The 25,259-nt window shown below is 41.3% G+C and overlaps 1 protein-coding gene across 5 annotated transcripts in view; it reads left to right on the top strand.

The window, feature by feature from the left end:
- The window catches only part of LOC124721332 (ribosomal protein S6 kinase 2 beta), a 600,458-nt gene that overhangs the window by 563,982 nt on the left and 11,217 nt on the right, over window positions 1–25,259 (top strand). For all 5 annotated transcript variants that reach the window (XM_047246249.1, XM_047246247.1, XM_047246246.1 and 2 more), the window contains 4 exons: window positions 10,243–10,332; window positions 10,643–10,801; window positions 22,192–22,430; window positions 24,624–24,741. In XM_047246249.1, coding sequence (XP_047102205.1) covers window positions 10,243–10,332; window positions 10,643–10,801; window positions 22,192–22,430; window positions 24,624–24,741 — 606 coding nt within the window. The remainder of the gene's footprint in view (window positions 1–10,242; window positions 10,333–10,642; window positions 10,802–22,191; window positions 22,431–24,623; window positions 24,742–25,259) is intronic.

Below are 25,259 nucleotides of genomic sequence, written 5' to 3'. Positions count from 1 at the left end.
TTAACCAGACATTTTCAATTGGTGAGAGATCTGGAGAATGTGCTTACCAGAGCAGCAGTCGAACATTTTCTGTATCCAGAAAGGCCCGTGCAGGACCTGCAACATGCGGTCGTGCATTATCCTGCTGAAATGTAGGGTTTCACAGGGATTGAATGAAGGGTAGAGCCACGGGTCATAACACATCTGAAATGTAATGTCCACTGCTCAAAGTACCGTCAATGCGAACAAGAGGTAACCGAGACGTGTAACCAATGGCACCCTATACCGTCCCCCCGGGTGATACGCTAGTATGATGATTACGAATACACGCTTCCAATGCAATGTCGCCAAACACAGATGCGACCGTCATGATGCTGTAAACAGAACCTGGATTCATCTGAAAAAATGACGTTTTGCCATTCGTGCATCCAGGTTCGTCGTTGAGTACACCATCACAGGTGCTCCTGTCTGTGATGCAGCATCAAGGGTAACCGCAGCCAAGGTCTCCGAGCTGATAGATCCTGCTGCTGCAAACATCGTCGAACTGTTAGTGCAGATGGTTGTTGTCTTGCAAACGTCCCCATCTGTTGACTCGGGGATCGAGACGTGGCTGCACGATCCATTACAGCCATGCAGAAAGATGCCTGTCATCTCGACTGCTTGTGATACGAGGCCATTGGGATCCAGCACGGGGTTCCGTATCACCCTCCTGAACCCACCGATTCCATATTCTGCTAACAGTCATTGGATCTCGACCAACGTGAGCAGCAATGTCGCGATACGATAAACCACAATCGTGATAGGCTACAATCCGACCTTTATCAAAGTCGGAAACGTGATGGTACGCATTTCTCCTCTTTACATGAGACATCACAACATCATTTCACCAGGCAGCACCAGTCAACTGCTGCTTTGTGTATGAGGAATCGGTTGGAAACTTTGCTCATGTCAGCACGTTGTAGGTGTCTCCACCGGTGCAAACCTTGTGTGAATGCTCTGAAAAGCTAATCATTTGCATATCACAGCATCTTCTTTCTGTTAAAATTACGCGTATGTAGCACGTCATCTTTGTGGTGTAGCAATTTTAATGGTCAGTAGTGTATTATTACATGGACCTCACTTCATACCATGTTGAAAGTAGTTGCTGTCTGTGTCCACTTGGACTCTGCAGTTGTGGTTTGCAATCTCTATCTCCCTCTTGACAGTTCACCTACACCTAATGCCCTAACAGCCCTCCTACAGCAACTACCTCGTCCCTTCCTCTTCTTTGGGGATGCCCATCACCCTTTTGAAGCAGTGCCTTTTCATCGAATTGGAGGCTCCTCATTGACCAATTTGTTGCAGACCATGACGTGTGCCTTCTTAATGATGGTTCTTCTCATTTTAGTGCTGCATATGGCACTTTCTCTGCCACTGATCTTTCACTCTCTAGCTCTCCCCTTCTTTCTTTCTTGCCCGGATCGCCAAACGATGACCTCTCTGATAGTGACCACTTCCCATTGATTCTCTTATTTCCTTCCCACCTCCTGATGACCAAGGTACCCTGCTGGACTGTCCACCATGCAGATTGGTCTCTATATACCTTCCAGGTCATGCTTACGCCCTCTTTGTCAGGAAGTCATCTGTGATCTGTTGGATAAAATAATCTGTGCTGCCAGCATTGCTGATCCCTGCTTGACAGGCTCCATTCACCATTGGCCAGTTCTGTGGTGGAGCAAGGTCATTGCTACTGCCATTCATGATCTTCATCACACCTTGCAATGTCTTAAGTGGCACCCATCCTCCGCCAGTCTTATTACTATTGAGGATCTTTGTGCCATAGCCTGTTACTTAATCAGACGGAGCAAGCAGGCATGTGGGGAATATTTTTTCTCCTCTCTAGATTCTTCTGCCCACACCCTCCAAGGTTGTCAGTGGCAGTCTTCCATTCCGGGCCTTGCACTTCCAGATGGCCATTGTGCAGATTCATCAGTTCTCGCACAACACCTTGTGACATATTTTGTCATGGCATGCTGCCTTCCTCCTCTGGAAACAGTGGGCTGAAGCTCCCTGCTTATGTTTTACCCCCTTGTCAGGTGGAATCCAACAACGAACCTTTTACTGAATGGGAGCTGCTTCTGGCTCTCTTATTTCATCCGTAAAAAGTTACTTCAACAACTCGGTCCTCCACAACATCATCTCCTCCAGATGTTCAACCGTATTTGACTCCAAGGCATATTCTCCTCTCACTGGACAGGAGAGATGGTCTGCGATTTACCATCTTCTTCAATTGAAAACCACAGTGTGGCAGGCCTTTTTCAGTACCGCCACCTTGCTCATTCAGTGTCTTATGTTGGCATAGTTTTCAGCTCTCCTTAGACATAGCAGAATGGTGTTCCACAGGGCTCCATATTAATTGTCCTTTTTCTCATCGTTTTTAATAGACTTTGGACCTCCGCCAAATCGTTGCTCACTCTAGGTCTGTATGTGGATGATTTCTGTATTTGGGCTAGGTCCCACTCAGTGGTCTCTGCGGAACAGCAGCTCCAGGGTGCCATCCGTCAAGCACCCCTGAAGTGGAGCGTGGGGCATTTCTGTCACTGTACTATGGTCCATCCTGATTCAGAGATCTACCTCGATGCCTAACATCTGACCGTGGTCCTCCAGTTTCATTTCTTGAATCTTCTTTTTTGACAGCAAGCTTACTTGGTTGCCCCATATCTGTCATCTGAAAGTTGGCTGTTTTTGTAAACTCTATGTTCTTCTATTCCTTTGTCACACTTCCTGGGGCGCAGATTGTTTGACCATTCTCCATCTTTATTGAGCATTAGCTCTGTCTCATCTGAAGTACAGTTCCCAAGTTTATGGATCAGCTGCCCCTTCCATGCTGCTCCTCTTTGACCTGGTTCACTATCGTGGTATCTGTTCAGCCACCGATGCCTTTCACAGTGGCCCTGTAGACAGCCTTCTGGTTGATACTGGGATCCCTCCCCTTTGAATTCAGCAGTCCCAGCTCCTGGTTTCTTATGTCATCACTACCCACTATTCCCCTGCTCACCCCTACTATTGTATTCTATTCTTTTCATGGCTTCGGGCCTCGCCCATCCGCTGCTCGCTTTCAGGTGGGTTTACAAGTCGGGTTCCCCTCGCTTCTCTCCATCATGACTTCCATCTTCCTTCCTTGTCTGTTTCCCCACGTTCTCTCCCAGTCACACCCCTACACTACTCCCTTCCCCACACGACCCCCCACCCACCTGGTTAGTTCCTCGGCCCCGGCTTCGGACAGATCTCTTCTGGAGTCTGAAAGCCTCCATCCCTCCAATGGTGTTCCATTGTTGTTCCAAACACTTTTGCAGGAGTTTCAGGATCCCGTTGTTTCTTACACCATTGGCTCCATATCCGCTGATCATGTGGTATATGCCTTGATATCTTCCAGTGGTGTGGAACACCATCTCCTGTCTGTGACATGTGGGGTATTAACTGCAAAATTGATAGCCATTTATTGGACCCTCTGCTTCATTACAGTCCTCACTCACCCGGGTTTTGTTATGTATGTACTCAATGAGCGGTGTTCAGGCAATCACTCGGAGTTTTCCCACCACCCCTTAGTGTCTGTCATCCACGAGCTTCTCACTGATCTTCATGATTCTGCTTGTTTAGTTGATTCCCTTTGGGGTGGTGGCCTACGTATTCCGGGTAATGAACTTGCTGTGATCGTCTGGCTTGGAGAGTCGGTGACCTACCTTTCATTACCTGTGACCGTCTAGGGATGGATTTAATCAAATCCCCGTTTGGTGTATTGTGGGCCGACTCTTGGGAGAATATCCCCCTCCCCCACTGCCCCCCCCCCTCCGCCATTTAATAAATTTCACTCCATCAGGGAAACTCCCACCATATGGCATTCTTTCCTCTGCCTCTCCCGGTAGCACTCTACCATCCTCTGCCGTCTTTGTATTGGCCACACAAGGTTGACCTATGGTTTTTTTATTCTGCGATGAGCCCCCACCCCCTCCCCCCTTTCGTAGTTGTGGAGCTCCCCTCATGGTGATTCATATTTCGCTGGACTGCCCTGCCTTTTGGCCCTTTGCACTAAATATATCCCGTCCCACCTTCGTTGTTTCGGGTGTTAGTGGCCAACCCTTGGGTGGTTATGTCTGCCCTTGGTTTTCTTTGCGAATGTGGTTTGTCCTCCTTGTAACTCCATGAATTTTCCTCTGGATTTTGAACACCGCAGTTAGCATAGACACTGGTTGTGGAGGCCTAGGTCTTGCCTCCATGCAGGCCGGGTTATCCTCACCTGTTGGGACGGGTTGGTGGCAGTGCTGGTGCCCCACCCCATGTAGTGTTTCTGGGGCACTACTGCTACACCCATTTCCATCCCTCCCCCCCCCCCCCCCCCTTCCTACTCTTTCCTTGTCCTGTGCCCTGATACCCCTTTTCCCTCTTTGTTTGCCTGTTATCCTTTCCCCTTGACAAGATAGTGCTGTTTGTGTTTTTGTTCCCTTGATTTCTCCCATCTTAGCTCATGGGACCAATGACCTCACTGTTTGGTTGCCCCCCAACCAACCAACCACCTGCCTAACCCCTTCCCTGCTCCCACTCCAGTACTACACTGACGTTGTATCCTGTCATTGCATCTGTCTAATCCTATCCTCTTGTCCCCTTGACAGTGACAGTTCGGTTTCAGTACCCAGGGATAACAGTGGCTGTGTGGCTGTGTGTGTGTGTGTGTGTGTGTGTGTGTGTGTGTGTGTGTGTGTGTGTGTGTGTGTGATAGAGAGTAGTATGGCCAATATTATTATCAAGCAAATGTTGAAGTTCTGGTTTAGCCTGCACTAGAGAACAACTCAGTTCATTAAAATTTTATGTCAGACTGATTGAAACGTCCAGAGAAATATTAAAAGATTTAGTTGTTTTAAGGTGCTTTATGTAGTACGATTCTAACAAGTAGATACTAATTTAACATGTACTGACAGCTCTAAATAAGGGAGACAAACTGTTAGCTTCCTTTCTTCTCTGACTAAATCTTCAGTACTCACATATTACAGATTTCATTGTATTTGATACAGAATGACTTAGTTACAAACATTTCCAGTGAGAGTGCTAATGACAAAATTGTCATCTGTTGAGGTCTTCATAGTGCCTTCGCAGCAAGATGCTTATGGAGTTATTCAGAATATTCATGACATCATTCAGAATGGGCAGTCACAAGAAAGCACATTTAAATCTTCTGTATACTAAGTGTATGGTAACATATGAAGATGTCTTAATCAATAGAGTAGACAAGAAAGAAATATAAAATGTAGAGCTAAGAGGTTTTTGCTCTCCAACGTGTTATTACTTGTGATGGATAAATTTATTTGACAGTGGAAGAATCAGTGGTTGGAATTTTGTAACTGGAAGTAATATGCTCTGGAAATTGGTATATCTGTAATGGATGATTTTTCAGGGTTCCATATGGAGTGAAAGGAATATAACAGTTTTCAAATAATCACTACCATATTATAATTGGCTATGTTTCCTGACGAGACTGTTCAGTGCTTTGTGATGCTTGTAATGTTCACCATAATTATAGTAGACTGTGTTCTATACCTGTGTTGAACAAAAGTACTGAGATTGTGTTCTAACTTAATCAATCATTTGGAGGCAACAGGAAGTGGATTAACTGCTCCTAAATTGTATTAGTGGTTGCAATACACCCTAACATTATTGCATGGGTTGTTCGCTGTTGCAGAAGGGGTAGTTTGTAATTATTTTTTGTGGTAAATGTATGAATCTTCTGGGTGCTTATGGCTGTTTTCCCAGTGTGCCTATTTATCCATAAAGCAAGTAAAATGAGCTGTATAATCAACAGAAAAAACACTTAGTGGCAAAGTTTACTCATTAGTGTTAATCTTGTAGTGCTGCTGCTGTAACCAATTTTCCACGGTCAGTGAAGAGGTTAAACTTCAGCCATTTTTATCAACTCACCCCCTTTAGAAAAATTTCTTATAGCCTCATGGGAACACTTTCCAGAAGCAGATTATGGATTTTCTTTTATAAAACACTGATCAACCAAACCATTGAGTTATGCCATTTGTGAAACTGATTGCTGTTTTTTGGCACCGCTGGCACTTGATATGGTAGGGAAATCACACAAGCTGTTCATAAATGGATGGGGAAGTGTTCTAGTGAAAATAATTAACACAGAAGGGGGAAATACAATGACATGAATAACTTCGACAAAGGTCAGGTTATTATGGCCAAAAGCCTGGGAATTTTAGTCTGACAGAGAGGTTTCAGGTGCTGTCTGTGACTGACACTGTCGTGGAGCCAGATGCCATCTCCTGTCCTGTTTCAGAGGAAACCTCTCAGCCTCCAAGATCTGGACAATCAGAGACGGTGGGGCTATTGATAGTTGGGAGCTCTGAGGTTAGGCGCGTTACAGGGTAGACGATCTCCACTCCCTCCAAATTAAGTATGTAAGTGCAGACCAGATATGGCTTCAATTCAAAGAAATAGTATTGGCAGCATTTGAGAGATTTATATCAAATAAAATAACAAATGACAGAGCTTATCCTTGTTGGTACACAAAATTGGTCAGAACACTGTTGCAGAAACCATGAAACAAACATGCCAAATTTAAAGACGCAAAATCTCCAAGATTGGCGATGTTTCACAGAAGCTCGAAATTTAGTGCGGATCTCAATGTGAGATGCTTATAATAGTTTCCACAAGGAAACTTTGTCTTGAAGCCTGGCAGAAAATCCAAAGAGATTCTAGTTGTACGTGAAGTATGCTAGCGGCAAGACACAATCAATGCCTGCTCTGTGCGATGGCAATGGAAATACTATCAATGAAAATGCTCCCAAAGCAGAGTTATTAAACACACCCTTCCGAAATGTCTTCACAAAAGAGGATAAAGTAAATATTCCAGAATTTGAATCAAGAACAGCTGCCAACATGAGTCCTTGGAGTAGTGAAGCAACTTAAATCACTTAATAAAAGCAAGTCTTTTAGGAAACATCATTCTTGTGAAACACAAGTAGCTCTTTACTTGCATGAAGTGTTGAGTGCTATTGACAAGGGATTTCAGATTGATTTTGTATTTCCGGAAGGCTTTTGACACTGTACTACAGAATCAGAGTGTGGTGAAATGGCATGCCTATGGAATATCGTCTCAGTTATGTGACTGGATTCATGATTTCCTGTCAGAGCGGTCACAGTTCGTAGTAATTGACAGAAAATCATTGAGTAAAACAGAAGTGATTTCTGGCATTCCCCAAGGTAGTGTTATATAGGCCCTTTGCTGTTTCTTGTCTATATAAGCAATTTGGGGGAGAACCTGAGCAGCTGTCTTAGGTTGTTTGCTGATGACACTGTCATTTATCAACTAATAAAGGTATTGGAAGATCAAAACAAATTGCAAAATGATTTTAAAAAGATATCTGAATGGTGCAAAAATTGGCGGTTGACCGTAAATAATGAAAAGTGTGAGGTTGTTCACATGGGTGCTAAAAGGAATCCATTACACTTCGGTTACACAATAAATCAGTCAAATCTAAAGGCTGTAAATTCAACAAAATACCTAGAAATTACAATTACAGACAACTTAAATTGGAAGGAACACATGGAAAATGTTGTGGGGAAGGCTAACCAAAGACTGTGTTTCATTGGCAGAACACTTAGGAAATGTAACAGATCTACTAAGGAGACTGCTTACGCAATACTTATCTGTCCTCTTTTGGAATACTGCTGCACGGTGTGGGATCTTTACCAGATAGGATTCATGGAGTACATCGAAAAAGTTCAAAGGACAGCACGTTTTGTATTATCATGAAATAGGGGAGAGAGAGTGTCACTGAAATGACACAGGATTTGTGGTGGACATCATTAAAACAACAGTGTTTTTTGTTGTGGTGGAATCTTTTGACGAAATTCCAGTCACCAACTTTCTCCTCTGAAAGCAAAAATATTTTGTTGACACCGACCTACATAGGAAGCAAGATCACCATGATAAAATAAGAGAAATCGGAGCTCGTACAGAAAGATGTAGGTGTTTGTTCTTTCCGCACACTGTTCATTATTGGAATAATAGAAAATTGTGAAGGTGGTTTGAAGAACCCTCTACCAGGCACTTAAATGTGATTTTTCAGAGTATCCATGTAGATGTAGTCATCTCGAAATTGGTGGTGCTGATCAGCTCTTCATGTGCTACTGTCATGCTGTCACGGGAATCTGTGGAAAGTGATTGAAGGATAGTGAAACCATGAGAGGTGACGAAGTGTTGGATGTCCACAACTCATCACAGAATGTGGAGGTTGGAGGTTTACTCACTGTGTGAAACTGGAAAGATGGCAATCTGTGACAGATCCGATGACAGAGTAAAAGATTGGTGCGTGCACATGTGATTTGGAGCACATCGCACAGGTCACATTGTTGAACATGGATGTACACAGCAGATGTCCCCTACATATTGCCATATCAACCTAACAATATTGACAGTTGTTACTGCATTAGGTACTGGATAATTGAGACTGGACTGTGGACTGAAGTAAACTTGTCATCTGGTTGCATGAATCACTGGAATGCATTAGGTACTGGATAATTGAGACTGGACTGTGGACTGAGGTAAACTTGTCACCTGGTTGCATGAATCACTCCCCCCCCCCCCCCCCATCAACAGTCGTGTCCACATGCACCCTTGTCCAGGTGTGTGGCTGCTCAAAATGTGCACTGTGCTGTGATGTAGGCAGGTTGGGCAGTGATATGTTATGGAGGACATGCATCTGGACTTCCATGCTACCTGTGGCAGTAATCAAAGGCACTATAACTGCTGTGGGCTAGTGAACATTATTGCAGACCACTTACATCCGTTCTTGCTTACTGTCTTCCCCGGCAGCAGTAGTATCTTCCAGCAGGATAACTGTCCATGTCACAGGGAGGACCAAAATCGTGCTACAATGGTTTGAGGCACATGCATGGTAGTGAATTCACATTGGTGTCTTAGTCATTAAATTCTCCTTACCTGAAGCCTGTGGAACACATTTGTGACTCTAAAGAATGCCAGCTCCAATCCCACAAACCACCAGCCCATAATTTATGGGAACTGAATGGCTTGTGTGCCTGGTGCCACATACCTGCAGAACCCCACCATGGACTGGCGGAAACTGTGGCACATAGAATTGGCGCAGTGTTCTGTTCCAAAGGTGCACCAACACACTGTTAAGCAGGTGGTCATAATGTTTTGGTTTGTTGCTGTAAGATACTTACTTTGAAGATCAGAAGCACATAGAGACTAGATAGGCCTGAAGTCTCCTGACAGGGATGTTTTCTCATGTGCCCCTTCCATGCCCTTTCAGTTGTTAAGAAAATTGCGGGATTGTTAAATATTCCACTTAAATTATGCCTTGCTGGGCAACAGCTAATGAAGTACTACTGCTTAATGTTATCATTGACCTCTGACAACACATTATTAATGTTTCAGTGCAACATGAGCAGCTTTTTCAGTTGATAAAGTCTTGCTTGTGGAATGATACTTGTCTGGGTAATTTCCTTACTTTCACAGGTAGGATTCAGGTTTTATGTTGGTACCCAGGCTGTGGATTGGTCAGCACAGTTACTCAGAGAGCACTGTAATCTGTAACCGAGACCACTGTAATCAGTAAGTGCTTCTACAACACATTAGACACTGCAGTGGAAACTAATGTGTTGGAAAGGGTGGGATTCTTGGTATAGCTACTTTGATCATGAGGGTGGTAGAAACATCTAGTCAATAAAACAAAATAAATTATCAAGTTAAAAATATAACTCAGAAAATTTTCTACCTCTAGGTGATCTGTGACCAATTTGATGGAAACCTTTGCTAATGCAAATCACTTGTTATTGCAACAAGACAATTTTGTTACACTTAGCTACGTAATTCCAGGTCTCTTCTTGTGTAGACTTTTGTGTCATGTGAGACAAGTGCAGATCCTAACAGTGAAAGAAAAAAGAAAAAAAAAGTTTTTTTAGGGCACTGGCAGACATTTAACCCAATGGTCTATGTCGTTCGCATTGTTTTAATGTGACAGCTGTGAATAACTATAAATTACATATCCTTATAATGGATAGAGAACTTGGAGAGGTATTGTGAGAGTTGTGAAACTTGATGAGAGTTATCTGGAATAATAGTGACCCCCCCCCCCCCCCCCCGTTTTTTTTCTTTACACTCTTTCGCAATGTAAAATCATGTGCTTCCAAAGTACAACAGCTGTAAAAATTTCCAAAAGATGATAAATATAGTTTATTTGCTTTTATTTTTAGATCATTGATAAACTGAAGAAGGACTGCCAAGAAGAGGTAGATATTCTGTTGCGCTGGGGACATCATCCAAATATAGTTACACTGCGGAATGTAAGTTACTACACAAAGATAATGTATTTTGTCTTTTTATAACAATAATGGATTTTGTTCTGTAAAAAACATATCAGAATGCTGTGGCATCAAATAACTAAAATATTATGATTTTTATTTTTTTCTGCATGATACTTATGTAACCATGTTGTGGTTCATATGATAAGCTACATACATCCATATTACAATATGTGATAATGAACAGTGTTAGAGATGTCATTTTAGTTGGTAGACGCTTTGAATGGTATAGTTAAAGTGTTAATAAATTTCTGTTGTAGATGACATATATTATTTTACTAATTTTTAAAAGGTGTATGAAGATGAACGGTCAGTTTATCTTGTAATGGAGCTGATGCGTGGCGGAGAATTGCTCGATAGGCTGTTTCAACACAAATTTTTCTCGGAGAGGGAAGCCAGTGCTATAATGAATGTTATAGTTACAACAGTGCAATATCTTCATCAGCATGGTGTAAGTAACTGATTTTTTTTTTTTTAATTTTGCTTGTGTACTGTGCCCAAATTATACTTACAGGGAAATTTTGATGCTAAAGAAAATAAGTTTGTTTGGCTCAAAAATTTTAGATGAATCTTCTATTGTACTGGTAGCAGCAACACACAGTAAATGGATTTACCTATGAAATAGTAGGTCATTAATAAGCTGTAAGGAAAATGCAATCACAAAACTGTTAATATTGTTCATAAACTGATGAATGGAGAGTGACAGGTCTGTGTAAAACTATGTTCTTAATTCTCACATACAACAAACATAACGTATCTTCACTGAGGAATCTAACAAAAATTCTCTCTCTCTCTCTCTCTCTCTCTCTCTCTCTCTCTCTCTCTCTCTCTCTCTCTCCATATTGCACTGTTGTTTAGTAATAATGATATTGCCTATATTGATGTATAAAAAAGTAAATCAGTCATCAAACTGTAAGTTGGTCTCAACATCACAGTATTTTATTAGGCATGATCCTGTGGGACATAGTATGCTCCTGCCTTCCTCAAACTGCTTAGCTGACTTACCCATTCAGTTACAGTGTAATTTGGCATTTATCACATAAACAAACATAGTCAGATGTGAAAGTAGTAATAAGTAATGGATAAAAATCCTAGGACTACCCAGTAACGGAATTCCAGAGTTTTAAACTCTTTAATATAGCAGTGAACCATTGAGATAGCTGTTTCAAGTTTACACTGGCTTCTGCAAACAAAGGCAACTTTTTAAATGTAAATTGTAGGGTATCTGAACAGTCAGCATCATACACTGGCTTGCCAAAACATTATGACCACTGCCCACAGTGACATAGGATGCCATCTGGTGGCATTGCGGCGGGCACATGATGTGATTACAAAAGTATGTAAGCAGAGCAGATACAGACAAAGGGTCACCCTAGTGAAGATAAGGGCTGCAAGTGGAGGGGGGGGGGGGGGGGGTCGTAGGATCCGTTGAGACAAGCAACTTTGACAAAAGGCAGGTTATTATTACGCAGTGCCTGGGACAGAGTATATCAAAAACAGTGAAGCTGGTCAAATGTTCACATGCTACTGTCGTGAGCATCTGTGGAAAGAGAGAGGAGGACAGTGAAATTGCCACTAGGTGCTTAATGGTTGGATGTCCATGACTCTCCACAGAATGTGGGGTTCGGAGGCCTGTCTGCTCTGTAAAGGTGGGTATATGGTGATCTGTGGCATCTCCATCAAAAGAGCACAGTGCTGGTGCACGTACATGTGTTTCAGAGCGTACTATTCATCGTACGTTGTTGAACATAGAGCTTGTTGACCTGACATCGGCAGTTATGATTGAAGTGGGCACAGGGTCAATGGGATTTGTCTTTCAGTCAATGGAGATGGGTTGCTCTTGAGGTGAATCACATGTTTGCTACAGTAGTTCAATGGTTGACTCCACAAATGTTATCATTGAGGTGAACTGTGGCTTGAGAGGTGCAGCACACCATGGACACAGGCTGGTGGGAGCAGTATCATGCTATGGGAGACATTCTCCTGTGCTTGCATGGGATCTATGGTAGTTGAAGGGCACCGACAGCTGTGAATTGTCTACATCCCTTTGTGCTTGTTGTTTTCCCTGACAGTGAAATTATCTTTCAGCGGTATGATTGTCCATGTTTTGGATCCAGTACCATGTTACAATGGTTTGAGGAGCATTATAGTGAACTCACATTGATGTCTCGGTGACCATTTCTCCTGACACAAATCCAATGGAACCCATCTGGGTTGCTGTCTGGCACCATCACCTCATACGAAAATCAGCAGCCCATTATTTATGTGAATTATATGATCATTGCGCAGTCTAATGCCACCTGCCTCCACAAGCCTACCAACAAACTATTGTCAAGGATCCAAGCATAATTGGTGATCTGTATCATTCGAAAGATAGGCAAACAAGCTATTAAGCAGGTGTTTGTAATGTTTGGACAGGTCAGTGTATATCCAGTTATCCAATTCATGAAAACATCATGTGGAGCATAATTGGATAAAATTCAAGAGTATTGTAAAATACTCATAAGGTACTCTTTGGATGTTGTAACTGAACGTTGCTGTCAGTTCAGCCCAAACATCCCATGGTAACGGAAAATGTATTTCTACTCTACTTCATTTAAGAAGGGGAGGTATGCAAGCTAGTTATTTCCAATTACGCTTGCTTGCCAAGGCGGCACTATGGTGTAAATGTGGCAACACAATAAGAAATAACCAATAACATATTTTAATAGTTGTGATACAAAGTTGGAAGTGTGCCACTTAAGTCTTACACCCTATACAATAAGATCTAAATAACTTCACTGTCCCCTTGGCAGTACATGATTCAGTCACAGTGACTGAAACAATTATGCAGACACTCCTAGCTGACTGTATTTATTACTCCATAAATAGTTACTGCCAAGACAGAACTGTAGTCTTTTGAGAAGGACTCCTCCGTAGTGGAATTGCAGGAACTTTGTGAGTGTCAGTGGCACACTGTCCTTAGTTGGTGTTCATGGAAGAATCTCCATCTGTGCTATCACTAGGTGGAATCAGAACTGTCCACTGTTGACAGTGCTCTCTCTGGCAGCTGGCAACACTATTGGTGGACGAATACAATGTGCTGATAAGCATGGTATGCAAGCAGTCACGATCAGCGAGCGCCATCAGGAGGTGGCTGCTTGGAACCGAGAAGGTTCCTGATGCGTGGTGCCTGTGTAGTGGTACCTTAGTATTGTTGTGTACCACTTCAGCCATGTACACAACATCCTCCTCCTCTGGAGGGGGGGAGGGGTGAAGCTAAAGAAGGTGGATGGCTTAATTAGTGTTCTATTTCCTAGCTTGCCAGTATGTGTATTTGGTAGGTGCACACATGTGGTTCCCTGGGCATTCGCCCACAGCACTTGTCGGAAATCCACACAAAATGATGATGAGGGGGTGCCTAATCAAGTGTTCACCATTTTGATGAGTTGTGAGGCACAACCTCCATTTCCATCAGTTTGTCACTGGCCAGCTGCCCTCCTGGCAGAAAATTGGGGACAGTTGCTGGCCGCATTGGAATTTCCCTCGGATGCTAGCTGCATACAGGTCTTCTGGTTATACAAAAGAAAACTGCCTAGGAGTTCTGCCTATGTATGTGTGAGCATGGTGTGGTCCAATTTGATTTTTATGTGCTTTGTGGCACCATTTGAACATTTAGCTTTAATCATTACATTTCCAATCTGCTTTTTGACTATGCCTGCTGCCCATGTCTTTTTTGCATACTTGAACATTGAAATCAGTACCGTGCCATTCAGTTTAAACAATTTTTATTTATACTGTTGTTGAAGCTTGGCTTGTGGATGCACGAGTGACTTCAAATTCACATTACTATTCAATGTGGTCTTTTATGGAGTCTCTCGGCTGGAGGCTGTACATTTTGTGGAGTAGCTCTGTACTGAGAGAGCATTGTCTTTATTGTACTGTTGGGAAAGCTTGGTCATGTGGGATGTGAAAGTTCATATGCATCTTTCGGCTGTTCCATTGGCCTCAGTATGAGACCGTGCAGTTCTATAGTGTGAAATACTATTGGTTTCACAAAATAATTTAAATTCCTGAGAAGAAAATTCAGTGCTGTTGTCAGTGCTGGTAAATATCAGAAATCCTTCAATATAGAACACCTTTGACAAAGCCTCAATAGTTTTTGTGGGAGATATTGATGACATCCGTATCACAGTGGAAATTTGGAGAAAGAATCGATGAGGATGAGCCAGTAGCTTCCAAGAATCAGTCCAGGAAAATCAGATGTGACCATGGTTCTGATGCCTGTAGACATGGAAAATATTGTCAAGGCGGAGCCAACTGGTGTTTTTGACACAACATCAAAATGTGTTTGCCAATATTTTTCTAGTAGCAATGCTTATCTGGCAATATGTTTGGTATGAAATATCTCCCAATGGCATCTATATAGCACCTGTAATACATTACATTTAAGGGCTGCAGAAGTAAGCACTCATGTCTTGTCTGTTTCTGAGTGTACCAGAATGACACTGTAAGTGCATGCCTCCTGTTCCATTAAGATTTAATCAGTAGATGATTAACTTTGTACCATTAGGCCACTCTATTTGAATAAACTGTTTGATTTCAGACGAAACAGGAACTACAGGTATAAGTTTTGCAATTAAACAGGAGTTTACTGGGAAGTTTTCCACAGTGTCTTCAATACTGATATCTGTTGAGAAACAAACATCAGCTGATAAGTCAAACTTTTTGTCTTACCTTATTGGCAGATGTGAAAGCAAATTGGCATTTGCATGTTGTGCTGAGATCCTGAAAATAATCTCATCATTGTAACTTGACAGAAGTGGCACCCAGAATTGCTAACATCGAGCTGCCTATGTAGGAGCAGTACTATTTGGCCTAAAGACAGTCACTAAAGAGTTGTGGTCTTTGAGGAGGGTAAATTTATGTCCATAAATATAATCGTGAAATTTCATGATTTCAGGTACAATTGCGAGAGTTTCTGTGTATAATTTCTTTGTACCACTGTCAGAGTCCGTGAAGTGAATACAATTGGTCATTAAAACCATGATGTTGATGCAACAGAATGGTGCCTGTCCCATAGTCTGAAGTATCAGCAGCAGTTGAGCATGTTGTTCATATCGTAGGTTGTGAGACATTCGGCATTAACAGTCACAGGTTTAATTTGTTAAATGCACATTGTCATTCACTGTTCTGGTTCCATTTGGTGCCTGTATGTGACAACTTGAGCTTGAGGGAGAAACTTCCAGTAATAATTAATCTGTCCTAATATGGTGATAATTGCTAAACATCCCAGAACCAGAAGGTTTTTAAAGGTGTCAATATGTTGTGGCATTAGCTTGATGCTGTTCACAGACAGTATGTACTGTAAGTATTACACTTCACATTAAAAAAAAGAGGTACTTTTCTTCTTTGCATTTCAAATTTGCCACTTACAGAATTTTGAAAACAGATTCCAAATTCTGTAAGAGTTGCTCTGGAATTGCATCTGATATAATTATGTCATTCAGGTAGTTCATACCATTCACAGTTTTCTGAATTAATTGTCCTAAATAGTTCTGGAACTACCTCGGTGCACTTGTAGTTTCGAAGGGTAACTGTAATGGTGGAGACCAAATGGAATATTCATGACCATAAATCTCCATGTGTCACCGAGCGAGGTGGCGCAGTGGTTAGCACACTGGACTCGCATTCGGGAGGACGACGGTTCAATCCCGTCTCCGGCCATCCTGATTTAGGTTTTCCGTGATTTCCCTAAATCACTTCAGGCAAATGCCGGGATAGTTCCTTTGAAAGGGCACGGCCGATTTCCTTCCCCATCCTTCCCTCACCCGAGCTTGCGCTCCGTCTCTAATGACCTCGTTGTCGACGGGACGTTAAACACTAATCTCCTCCTCCTCTCCATGTGTCTTTGCCCGAAGGAATTTGTAAGTGTGCTTCCTTACAGTCCACCGTGGCATAGTACGCACCACCAGCTAATTTGGACATCGGTTCATGCTGCTTGGGAATAGGATACGAGTCAATAATAGATTGTGAATTAACGATTACTTTAAAATGTCTGCAAACACATAGTGAGCAGTTCAGTTTCTATACAGCTAAAACCAGTGTCGTCTGTTGGCTGCTGATTACAGCTTCTACATTGCTCTGCTCAAGATGTTAGAGTTCCTGCTTTACTTTATCTCTCACTGCGAAAGGAATGTTGCGGGTTTCCCAAAATTTTGGCACTACATTTGGCTTCAGCATAATTTGTGCCAATAACCTTTAATACTGCTTGTTGCATCAGAAAAAATATAATATTTTAGCAACAGGTGATCTAACTTTCTAGTTGGAACATCAGTTTGAATTTGGTTTGGTCTGTAAAGGATAAAGTGTAAATGAGACTTGTAACTAGCAGAGGAGCACCATGACAAAGCCAGGCCACAGCCAAGTCAGTTGCAGCTGATGAGGGGACTGCCAGTCAGTGGTTCACAATGCCTCTGTGATGATAGACCACACATGCTGCTGATGCACGATGCACCTGCATGAGTATTACAGCTCAGTTACGACACCTTAGTGCAGGGCTTCCCAACCTTTTCAGTAGGTGGATCCCTTCTTCAGTCGAAAATCCATGGTGGACCCCTAGTCAGTCAAGAGCACAGTAACTTCAAATTTCAGAGCGAAACCCATGGAAACTGAAAGCTTCTTAACGCAAGTTCCATGTTCCCAATGACCCCTCCCCTCCCTCCCCCCCCCCCCCCCCCCCCCCCCCCGAAGTATCAATAGTCTTTGGTTTAGAGATGAATGAAAACAACTTGAAGGTCAAAAATCGACTTATGAAATAGGTAGTGCACTGACAAAGCAAGTTTAACATTTAATGATGCCTGGGGCCGCATACATGCCAGTGAGCGCTGTGATTGGTCGACAAAGCTCACTCTGCGCATGCGTAAAAGGTTTCAGTGCATGTCTGCCCACCCTGGACAGGAAACACCCTGCCAGCCACCCGCATCTGCTGTTCATTGGTGCCTCTGTCTCAATCGCCAAGTCCACACACCAGGTTGACGCTCCACTGAGTAAGCAGCTTGCCTCTCTGTCCCACTGGCTGTTACTGTGCCTGCTGCTAACCATGGAATTATTTTATGAGGAATGAAATGCACTGCAATGACTGTACAAGCCAGATGGAATAATTAAACACTTGGTCATGTTCATGGAAGATTCAAGTTAGTCGATTAAATAAAAGAACTGTGTATATGTCCACTGCTGGTATGTCTACCACTTCTACACATCTACCCTGTCTGCCAAACCACCTACAGACCTTCAACACCCACAGGAAGATTCAAACCCATTTGACACACACGGGCAATTCAGATTCCTTCCTGTTATAGATCCCGTATGAATGGTGAAGCCCAAAACATTGAAGAGATCCAATCCTAGTAAATCAGCTCTTTATTTCTCTTTATTTGAATTGATGACTATGAGTGCAGCCTGTTCTGTAAATTGTTATATGCAATATTTGTTGGAAACTGTCTCATTACTGGAAACTTCAGATTGCTATAAGTGAACAGTGACTTCATACTATTAACCACTGCAGTATGTTTCAGTGTAAAACTTTTTTCTCTCCAAGAAAACGAAACACATACAGCCATTCTTACGGTGTCATTTATTGTGTAGCTACCAGTTTCAGCAATTCAGTGCACCATCTTCAGGCCTTGGTTGATGCTGAAGGGGTGGTCACTATCCACATGTACGATGCTCAGTGGCCAACATAACTGGTTTACTCAGACCATCTGTAATTGTGATGTCTTCTCGCCAACCATCAACTGTCAACTCAGTTATGTTGGCCACTAATGCACTGCATGTATGGATCGTGATAACCCATTCAGCATCAACTAAGGCATGAAGATAGTGCACTGGAGTGCCAAAACTGGTAGCTACACAATAAATGAGATACTAAGGACGGCTGTAGGTGTTAAGTTTTCTTACAACAGTGAACGGCCCTAGTCCCCCAGACGTCCAGTCAAAAGGGTTGACATACAAAAACTTTTTTTCCCTGTCTTTTATTCTTCATATTGCGCAACTCAGCCATATACACAATCTTTTTACAGTAATTGTAATGTGCGTTCTGACAGGAGCAATTGTCCCCTTCGTGTTTTATGACACAGCGTGAACACGACTGTAACCAAACATTCCTAAACTTGTTTATTCAGTATTTTTGCAGAGTAGTATGCTCACACTATATTTCTTGGGTTTGCCCACATCGGTTGTTTGACAGGGCTGTTAGTTGACATGTAAAACACATAAGCTTCCGTGCACTGTAATGGTTCAGCAGACTTGTGCATTTTTTCATATGCCCGAATCGGTGGCAGAAAGTCTTGTCCCGATGGGTTTGTTAGACTAAGCAGGTACTTCTTCAATTTATTGTCAGGGGAGTGCATGACAGGTGTATTGTGAATTAGTGAATCTGCATAAGATTCCTTACATAACAGTGAAATTTACTCATTTTTTTACTACTTTATTTTTATTTTTGTTTACATGTCTAGTTCCGTTGGACCAAATTGAAGAGCAAATCTCAGAGGTTATGGAATGTGTCAGTACTTAAAATTACAACATAAAAGTAATAACAGATAAAATAAAATGTTTATGAACCCAAAAGTTTAAGTAAATGCAATCAACAATATTACATAGGAATCAGCTTAATTTTTCATGGAACTCCTTAGCAGAATAGGAGGGATGATCCATGAGGAAACTCTTTAGTTTCGATTTGAAAGTGTGTGGATTACTGCTAAGATTTTTTAATTCTTGTGGTAGCTTCTTTAAAATGGATGCAGCAGTGTAGGGCACACCTTTCTGCACAAGAGTTCAGGAAGTGCGATCCAAATCCAGATTGGATTTCAGGCTAGTATTAACTGAGTGAAAACTGCTAACTCTTGGGAATAAGCTGATATTGTTAACAAGAAACAACAGTAAAGAATATATATACTGAGAGGCCAGTGTCAGAATGCCCAGACTAGTGAACAGGGGTCGACAAGAGGTTCACAAACTTACACCAATTTTTGCCTGAACTGCCTGTGTCCGACCCAAAAATATCGTTTGAGAGTGGGAAGAGTTACCCCAAAATATAATACCATTTGACATAAGCAAATAAAAATAAGCAAAGTAGACTAATTTTCGTGTCGAACAGTCACTTACTTCAGATACCGTTCAAATAGAAAAAATTGCAGTATCAAGTCTTTGAACAATATGCTGAACATAGGCTTTCCATGACAGTTTACAATCTATCTGAACACCTAGAAATTTGAACTGTTCATTTTCACTGATCATATGCCCATTCTGTGAAGTTAAAATGTCAGGTTTTGTTGAATTATGTAAAGACTGAGTCTTCCTGTGATTTACTTTCCCTTGTCAGATCCTCCAACTGAGTAATCCACTTTTTATAGCTATGATTTGATTTCTTGAAATATTGGAATCTCGTATCTGGTAGCAGCGATATGGACTTGAAAATTTCTGTGCTTCTCAGTCATATTTTTGATGACGGCATAAGAGAGATTCACAAGGTGGTGACAATTTCTGAAGATGATGAAATACAGTAGGGCTGGAGTTGGCTAGTAAAAAGTATTTTCATTGCACATCACTTGATATCTGATGAGTGATGAAAAGCTGCTCCAGTTATTGAATTTAGCTGTTTTAGGCTGCAAGTTTCGAATCGTGTGCCAGAAAGGGTGACTGTGGCATCTTAAATAGTAGTGGTTATCTTCGACATTCACCCTTGCTTTCTTGCTGGCCGAGATGTTGTGGTAATTGGAACAGGGGCAGTAGAGTAGTGAGTTCTGGTTGGGCCATGTCTGAAAAATATGCTCAGAGCAATTTACAAAATACTCAAAAATCTTCCTGGAAGGGAAATGGATTAGCAGTCTGAGAATATGTATTATGCTACCGTATTTACTTGAATCCAAGCCGCACTCGAATCTAAGCCGCACCTGAAAAATGACTCGAAATCAAGGGAAAAAAAATTTTCCGGATCTAAGCCGCACCTGAAATTTGAGACTCGAAATTCAAGGGGAGAGAAAAGTTTTAGACTGCACCTCTAAATCGAAACAAAGTTGGTTCATTGTAACATGAGAGACAATTGAGTTCGAATGGATGAAGATACAGCTACAGTAGTTTGGTGCAAGTCGTAAGCTTAACAGTTAAGCTTTACCAAGTAGCCGTTACTATGTGTTGGGCTCTCCGTCCGTATTTATCCAGGTACCCTTCCTTTTTCACATGCTTTGTCTGGTTTGAGTTGATTGCTTATTCTGATAATGAGTGATTACGACCTGTTGCCGCTTGCGGCATGGCTTGTTTTTGTGCGCGCTACTGCAGCTTACAATAAAAAAAGAGAGGAATTGTCTCATAAGCGAAACAATGGCAAGAGGCTGCTATTTGTTATTACTTACACTGCAGCATACTCTGATAATGATAAACAAGAACCAAATAATAGAGTGCGTATGATAGATGATGTTCTGAACGAGAGTTCAGCGAAAATTTTTCTCCGTTTGAAAATCTTTGCAGGCGCCTCTTTAGTACATTACATTTTGCACAGAAATCAGATTCATCTTAGATTTAAAAATATAGTCAGTTCCCATTTCTGACTGTATCACTATTCGGCATAGGAATAATAAGAGTATAAACATGACATGATATGTTGCATTGCTGTTGTCTCACTCTAGTTTCGTAGTTTATTAGGCAGACAGGATTTAAATGAGATAGCAGCAGACACGAAAGAATACGTGGCATAATGTTTACATTCTTCTACCTTTTCTTTTAATTTATTTACTGAGACAGAGGTTTTGGTGCCAGTATTTATCTTTGTACCTGCAAAGCATGCCTGTGTAGCTCTACGTATATTCGATGGCAGAAGTTAGTTGTAGCGGCACCTACCAACATTTTTCAGAACTTCCGCTTACTTTGCACTCAATTCTACGCCACAAACTGTTTTTTGGATTACAAAAACCGGAAAAGAAGTGTGGTTTAGATTCAAGTAAATATGGTAATTGCAATACTAAGCCACACAATGTTGCCATGAAATCAAAGGAATAGAACATGCAGTCAAAGGAAAAATTGAAAATAAAAGTGCCTGCTTAGTTCTGTAATTCTGGCTTCTGTGTTGGTTCTTTTTGCTATTTGCCTTTATTCGTGAGAATATCTCTATGGGTTTGCACTGCCTCATTATCAGTTTTGAGAACTGATGAAAGTACCATTAATCTGGACTTTGACTTGTTGCTACTTTTCCTTGTTGCCAGTGATGGGATGTTGTAAGTGAATGTTGCTGTCAATTCAGCCCAAACATCCCTCTGTAGTAGAAAACCTATTTCTACTCTTGTTCACTAAAAAGGGTGGCAGTATGGAAGCTAGTTATCTGTAATTACACTTGCTTTACAGGGCAGCATTAGTAACTGCCAAGTTGAAACTGCAGCCTTCTGAATGGAACCCTTGCACTACAGAGAGATTTATGAAAGAAACTCTGAGAACATGAGAACACAGTTTCAAACTATAGTTTGGCAAGATATTCCTTCATCCCACATTCATCTTGGGGAAAATACTGCAATGAGAAAATCAGAGGAACTAGGGCTCATATGGAGGTTAAGTGACAATTGTTCCTTTCGCTCACTATTTGGAAACGTAACAGGCAAGGGAGGAAATTTTTTTTGTTACCAGAAGTATCCTCTGTCGTACACTGCAAGATTGCTTGTGGAGTTTAGCTGTAGGTATAGACATCTATTGTAAATATAATGTTTCTTATTAAGTTAAACACAGAGTTCTGAATTAGTTCATTTCATGTGTGATGTTATTTGTGTTAAGGTAGTAATCATTTAAATAACATTTATTGCAACTTTTGCTTTACAGGTAGTACACCGTGATCTGAAGCCTTCTAACATTCTGTATGCAAATGATTCATACACTCCAGAATCATTGCGCATTTGTGATTTTGGCTTTGCCAAGCAGATGAGAGCAGAGAATGGTCTTCTCATGACTCCCTGTTACACTGCAAATTTTGTTGCACCGGAAGTGTTGAAACGTCAAGGATACGATGCTGCATGTGACATTTGGTCACTAGGAGTATTGTTGTATACTCTGTTAGCTGGGTGAGTTATTGCTATCGCAGTACCAAACTTAATTGATGTACAATATTTAGTGGCAAAAATATTTATTCTTTTCCTTCTGTGAATCAGTTCCAGAATTATGCTGTTCAAATCTTTTTTGGCTCCAGCCTTAAAAATGTTTCCAGAGTTCATTTAAATGTTACTTACATGCCATTGTATCCAGGCGTCCCATTTTAAACTTAACCTTAGTGCTGCATAATCTTACTCTTTCTGTATGTCATCTAATTGCTTCATTGGGCAGCAGTCAGTATCATTTTCAAAATAATAAATACTAGGAGCAGCTCAGATATGGCTGATGGTTTCCCTGCTGGGGAAGGCTGCTACATCTCTCAGTTGAAACTAACATAGATGTCAGGCTATGCAACAGGTCATAACAGGAGCGTCATCGTTACACTGAGCTATCAGTTTTTCAGGTGTTTTATTTACATTAACTTTCTCTGGTTCACTGAGAAAAACTGCAGTTACATCATCTGCAGTGTACTTGTTGGTCATAGAAATGAAATACGTCTTTCGTTTATTTTCCCCAGTAACTCATATTGAATTACTATGACCAATTGTGACAGATTTGCACAGTCAGTGGTTTTGTCAACTTTGATTGTGAGGAAATTTGTCTTCAACAGTTCACTCCTGACAAGATAAGGCATACCTCATAAACTAATTCCAGCAGTTCATTTTGAATTGTTTTGATCAGTCATAACAAAACACGGTTTTGTAATTTTTCGATGTGCTGCTTCAAGATGCTGCAGAGTTCTGACATCAGATCAAACAGACCTCAAAAAATTCCTGAGTTTTTGGAATACTCTGTTTCTTCATGGTACCTTAAGGCAAGCTTGAATTTGTCACAAAATTTAATGCAGTCTGTTTTTTTTATATAATTTTATTGTGTGTCTTTGTATGAATGTGGTAAGCACTGTCTAGTTGACACATAATATCCACTTTTCCTATCATTGAAAATTCAGTGAAACCATTTAAATATTTTTCACTGTAATTGTGGTTTTTCACTTCGAGTGAAATTTTTTTAAGTCTGTAATACCATTCTCACTCTGGCACTATCACTACCATTTGTCACAAGACAGGTGAAACAGAAAAGTGTTACAATTGCGTGTATTCCTATGCTTGGATTTAATTTAACCTGATAAATTGCACACTGAATTCATATTGTGGTGTTCTCAAATTTGTGATACACTACAGTTATTCATAAGAAAGTGAAACTCACTAAACCCGGGCATAATTCACTCACTAAGAGAAACTCGTTAATAATGTATATTACCAGCAAATGTGGTCATCAAGCAAAACTAGTGGGTCATATTTCATGCATGTGACATATTTAATACCCATTTTCCTCTGATCATTCATGAAACTCTCGCTAGGTGGTGATACTTCTGTTGCCATACTTTAGTACACTCTAGCAAGACATTTACAAACTTATTCCAGCAGTGGATAGAACAGCCAGTGGCAGGAAAAAAATAATAAATCTGAAACACCGTTGAAACAGTAATACTGAATGTTAATCAATGATGCGTCAAAGCATAATAGAGATAGACAGAGACAGGGATTTGATAGCAAAGTTTCAGCAACTCTGTTCATTCCCTTTTGATGTAAGCAGTGGTATGTGAAAATTGTGTTGAGGTTGGTAGGACACCCTTAGGCTGTAAGACCAGAGCCTTTGGGACACACCTAAGAGATGTACTCTGATGAAGCCATGCCTCCCAAACCTCTGCTACATAGAGCTAAGTGACATTTCAAGGTGCAGCCTTCAGGATAGCTATTACCTGTTCAATATACATCATTTGATATCACATATCAGTAGTTTCAAAAATGTTGACTGGTATTTTTTGAATCCCTGTGGGGAAAAATGCGTAATGCATTGTGACAATTTAAATTCTGTAATATGTTATTGAGAAATTTATATTAATATGTATTTTGGGACAGCTGTGCCTTGGAGCCTTCAATTATGAGCTGCACCTGGACCAGCTGTATGTTCTCAAGGACAGTTGAAGAAGGTGTAATAAACATTATACTTTGAAGCTGATGAATGTAACTGCATAAAATGTGTTCTATGTATTGGCACTGAAAGTTCTATGACAATAGTGATACATGTACTGACCTGATAGCTTCTGTTTCCTCTGTCCAGAAACTTTTTCAGCAGATTGCATCTCATGTACTTCATTGCAGGCATACACCATTTGCAAACCAGCCAACTGATTCTCCTGGAGAGATCTTACGAAGGATTGGTGAAGGAAGATTTGACTTAGAATCAGGAAACTGGATATCAGTATCAGTGAAGGCCAAGGTAAGAGAAGTCATTCTCTCTCTCTCTCTCTCTCTCTCTCTCTCTCTCTCTCTCTCTCTCTCTCTCTCTCTCTCTCTCTCTCTCTCTCTCTGGGGTACAACTTAATTGCCTCAAGCTTGTGTACATGTGTTTCAGTTAGCCTGGTAGTTTTGAGGAAGGACATCGAAAGTTTAGTAACAATTTTAATAGTTTTATCTGTATTTCAACCTCAGTACCTCGACTTGTGAGAGTTGGCTTTACTCTCTTCATTATTTGGACAGTCATTTATAGTGGACTATCATACTGATTAGAAGAAGCAGAAACCATGTTAGGATGAACATGTGCAAAAGATCTATCTCCAAAGATCTAGTCTTCTCAGGGGGCTCACGGTTCTTTCGTAAGTTTGTGCATGGTGCACATGAGGTCTCGAGCTATTGCAGGCAATGCTTCCTTCCTTGACTGCATTTCTTTCACTTTGCCCTCCCTCCTTCTCCTTGCTGCTTCCTGTTGCCTCCTCCTTTACCTCTCTCGGCATTGTG

Source organism: Schistocerca piceifrons, chromosome X, assembly GCF_021461385.2.
Source record: "Schistocerca piceifrons isolate TAMUIC-IGC-003096 chromosome X, iqSchPice1.1, whole genome shotgun sequence".
Lineage (NCBI taxonomy): Eukaryota > Metazoa > Arthropoda > Insecta > Orthoptera > Acrididae > Schistocerca > Schistocerca piceifrons.
The sequence above is the reverse complement of the archived record's forward strand: the minus strand, read 5'-3'. Positions and strand labels throughout refer to the sequence as shown.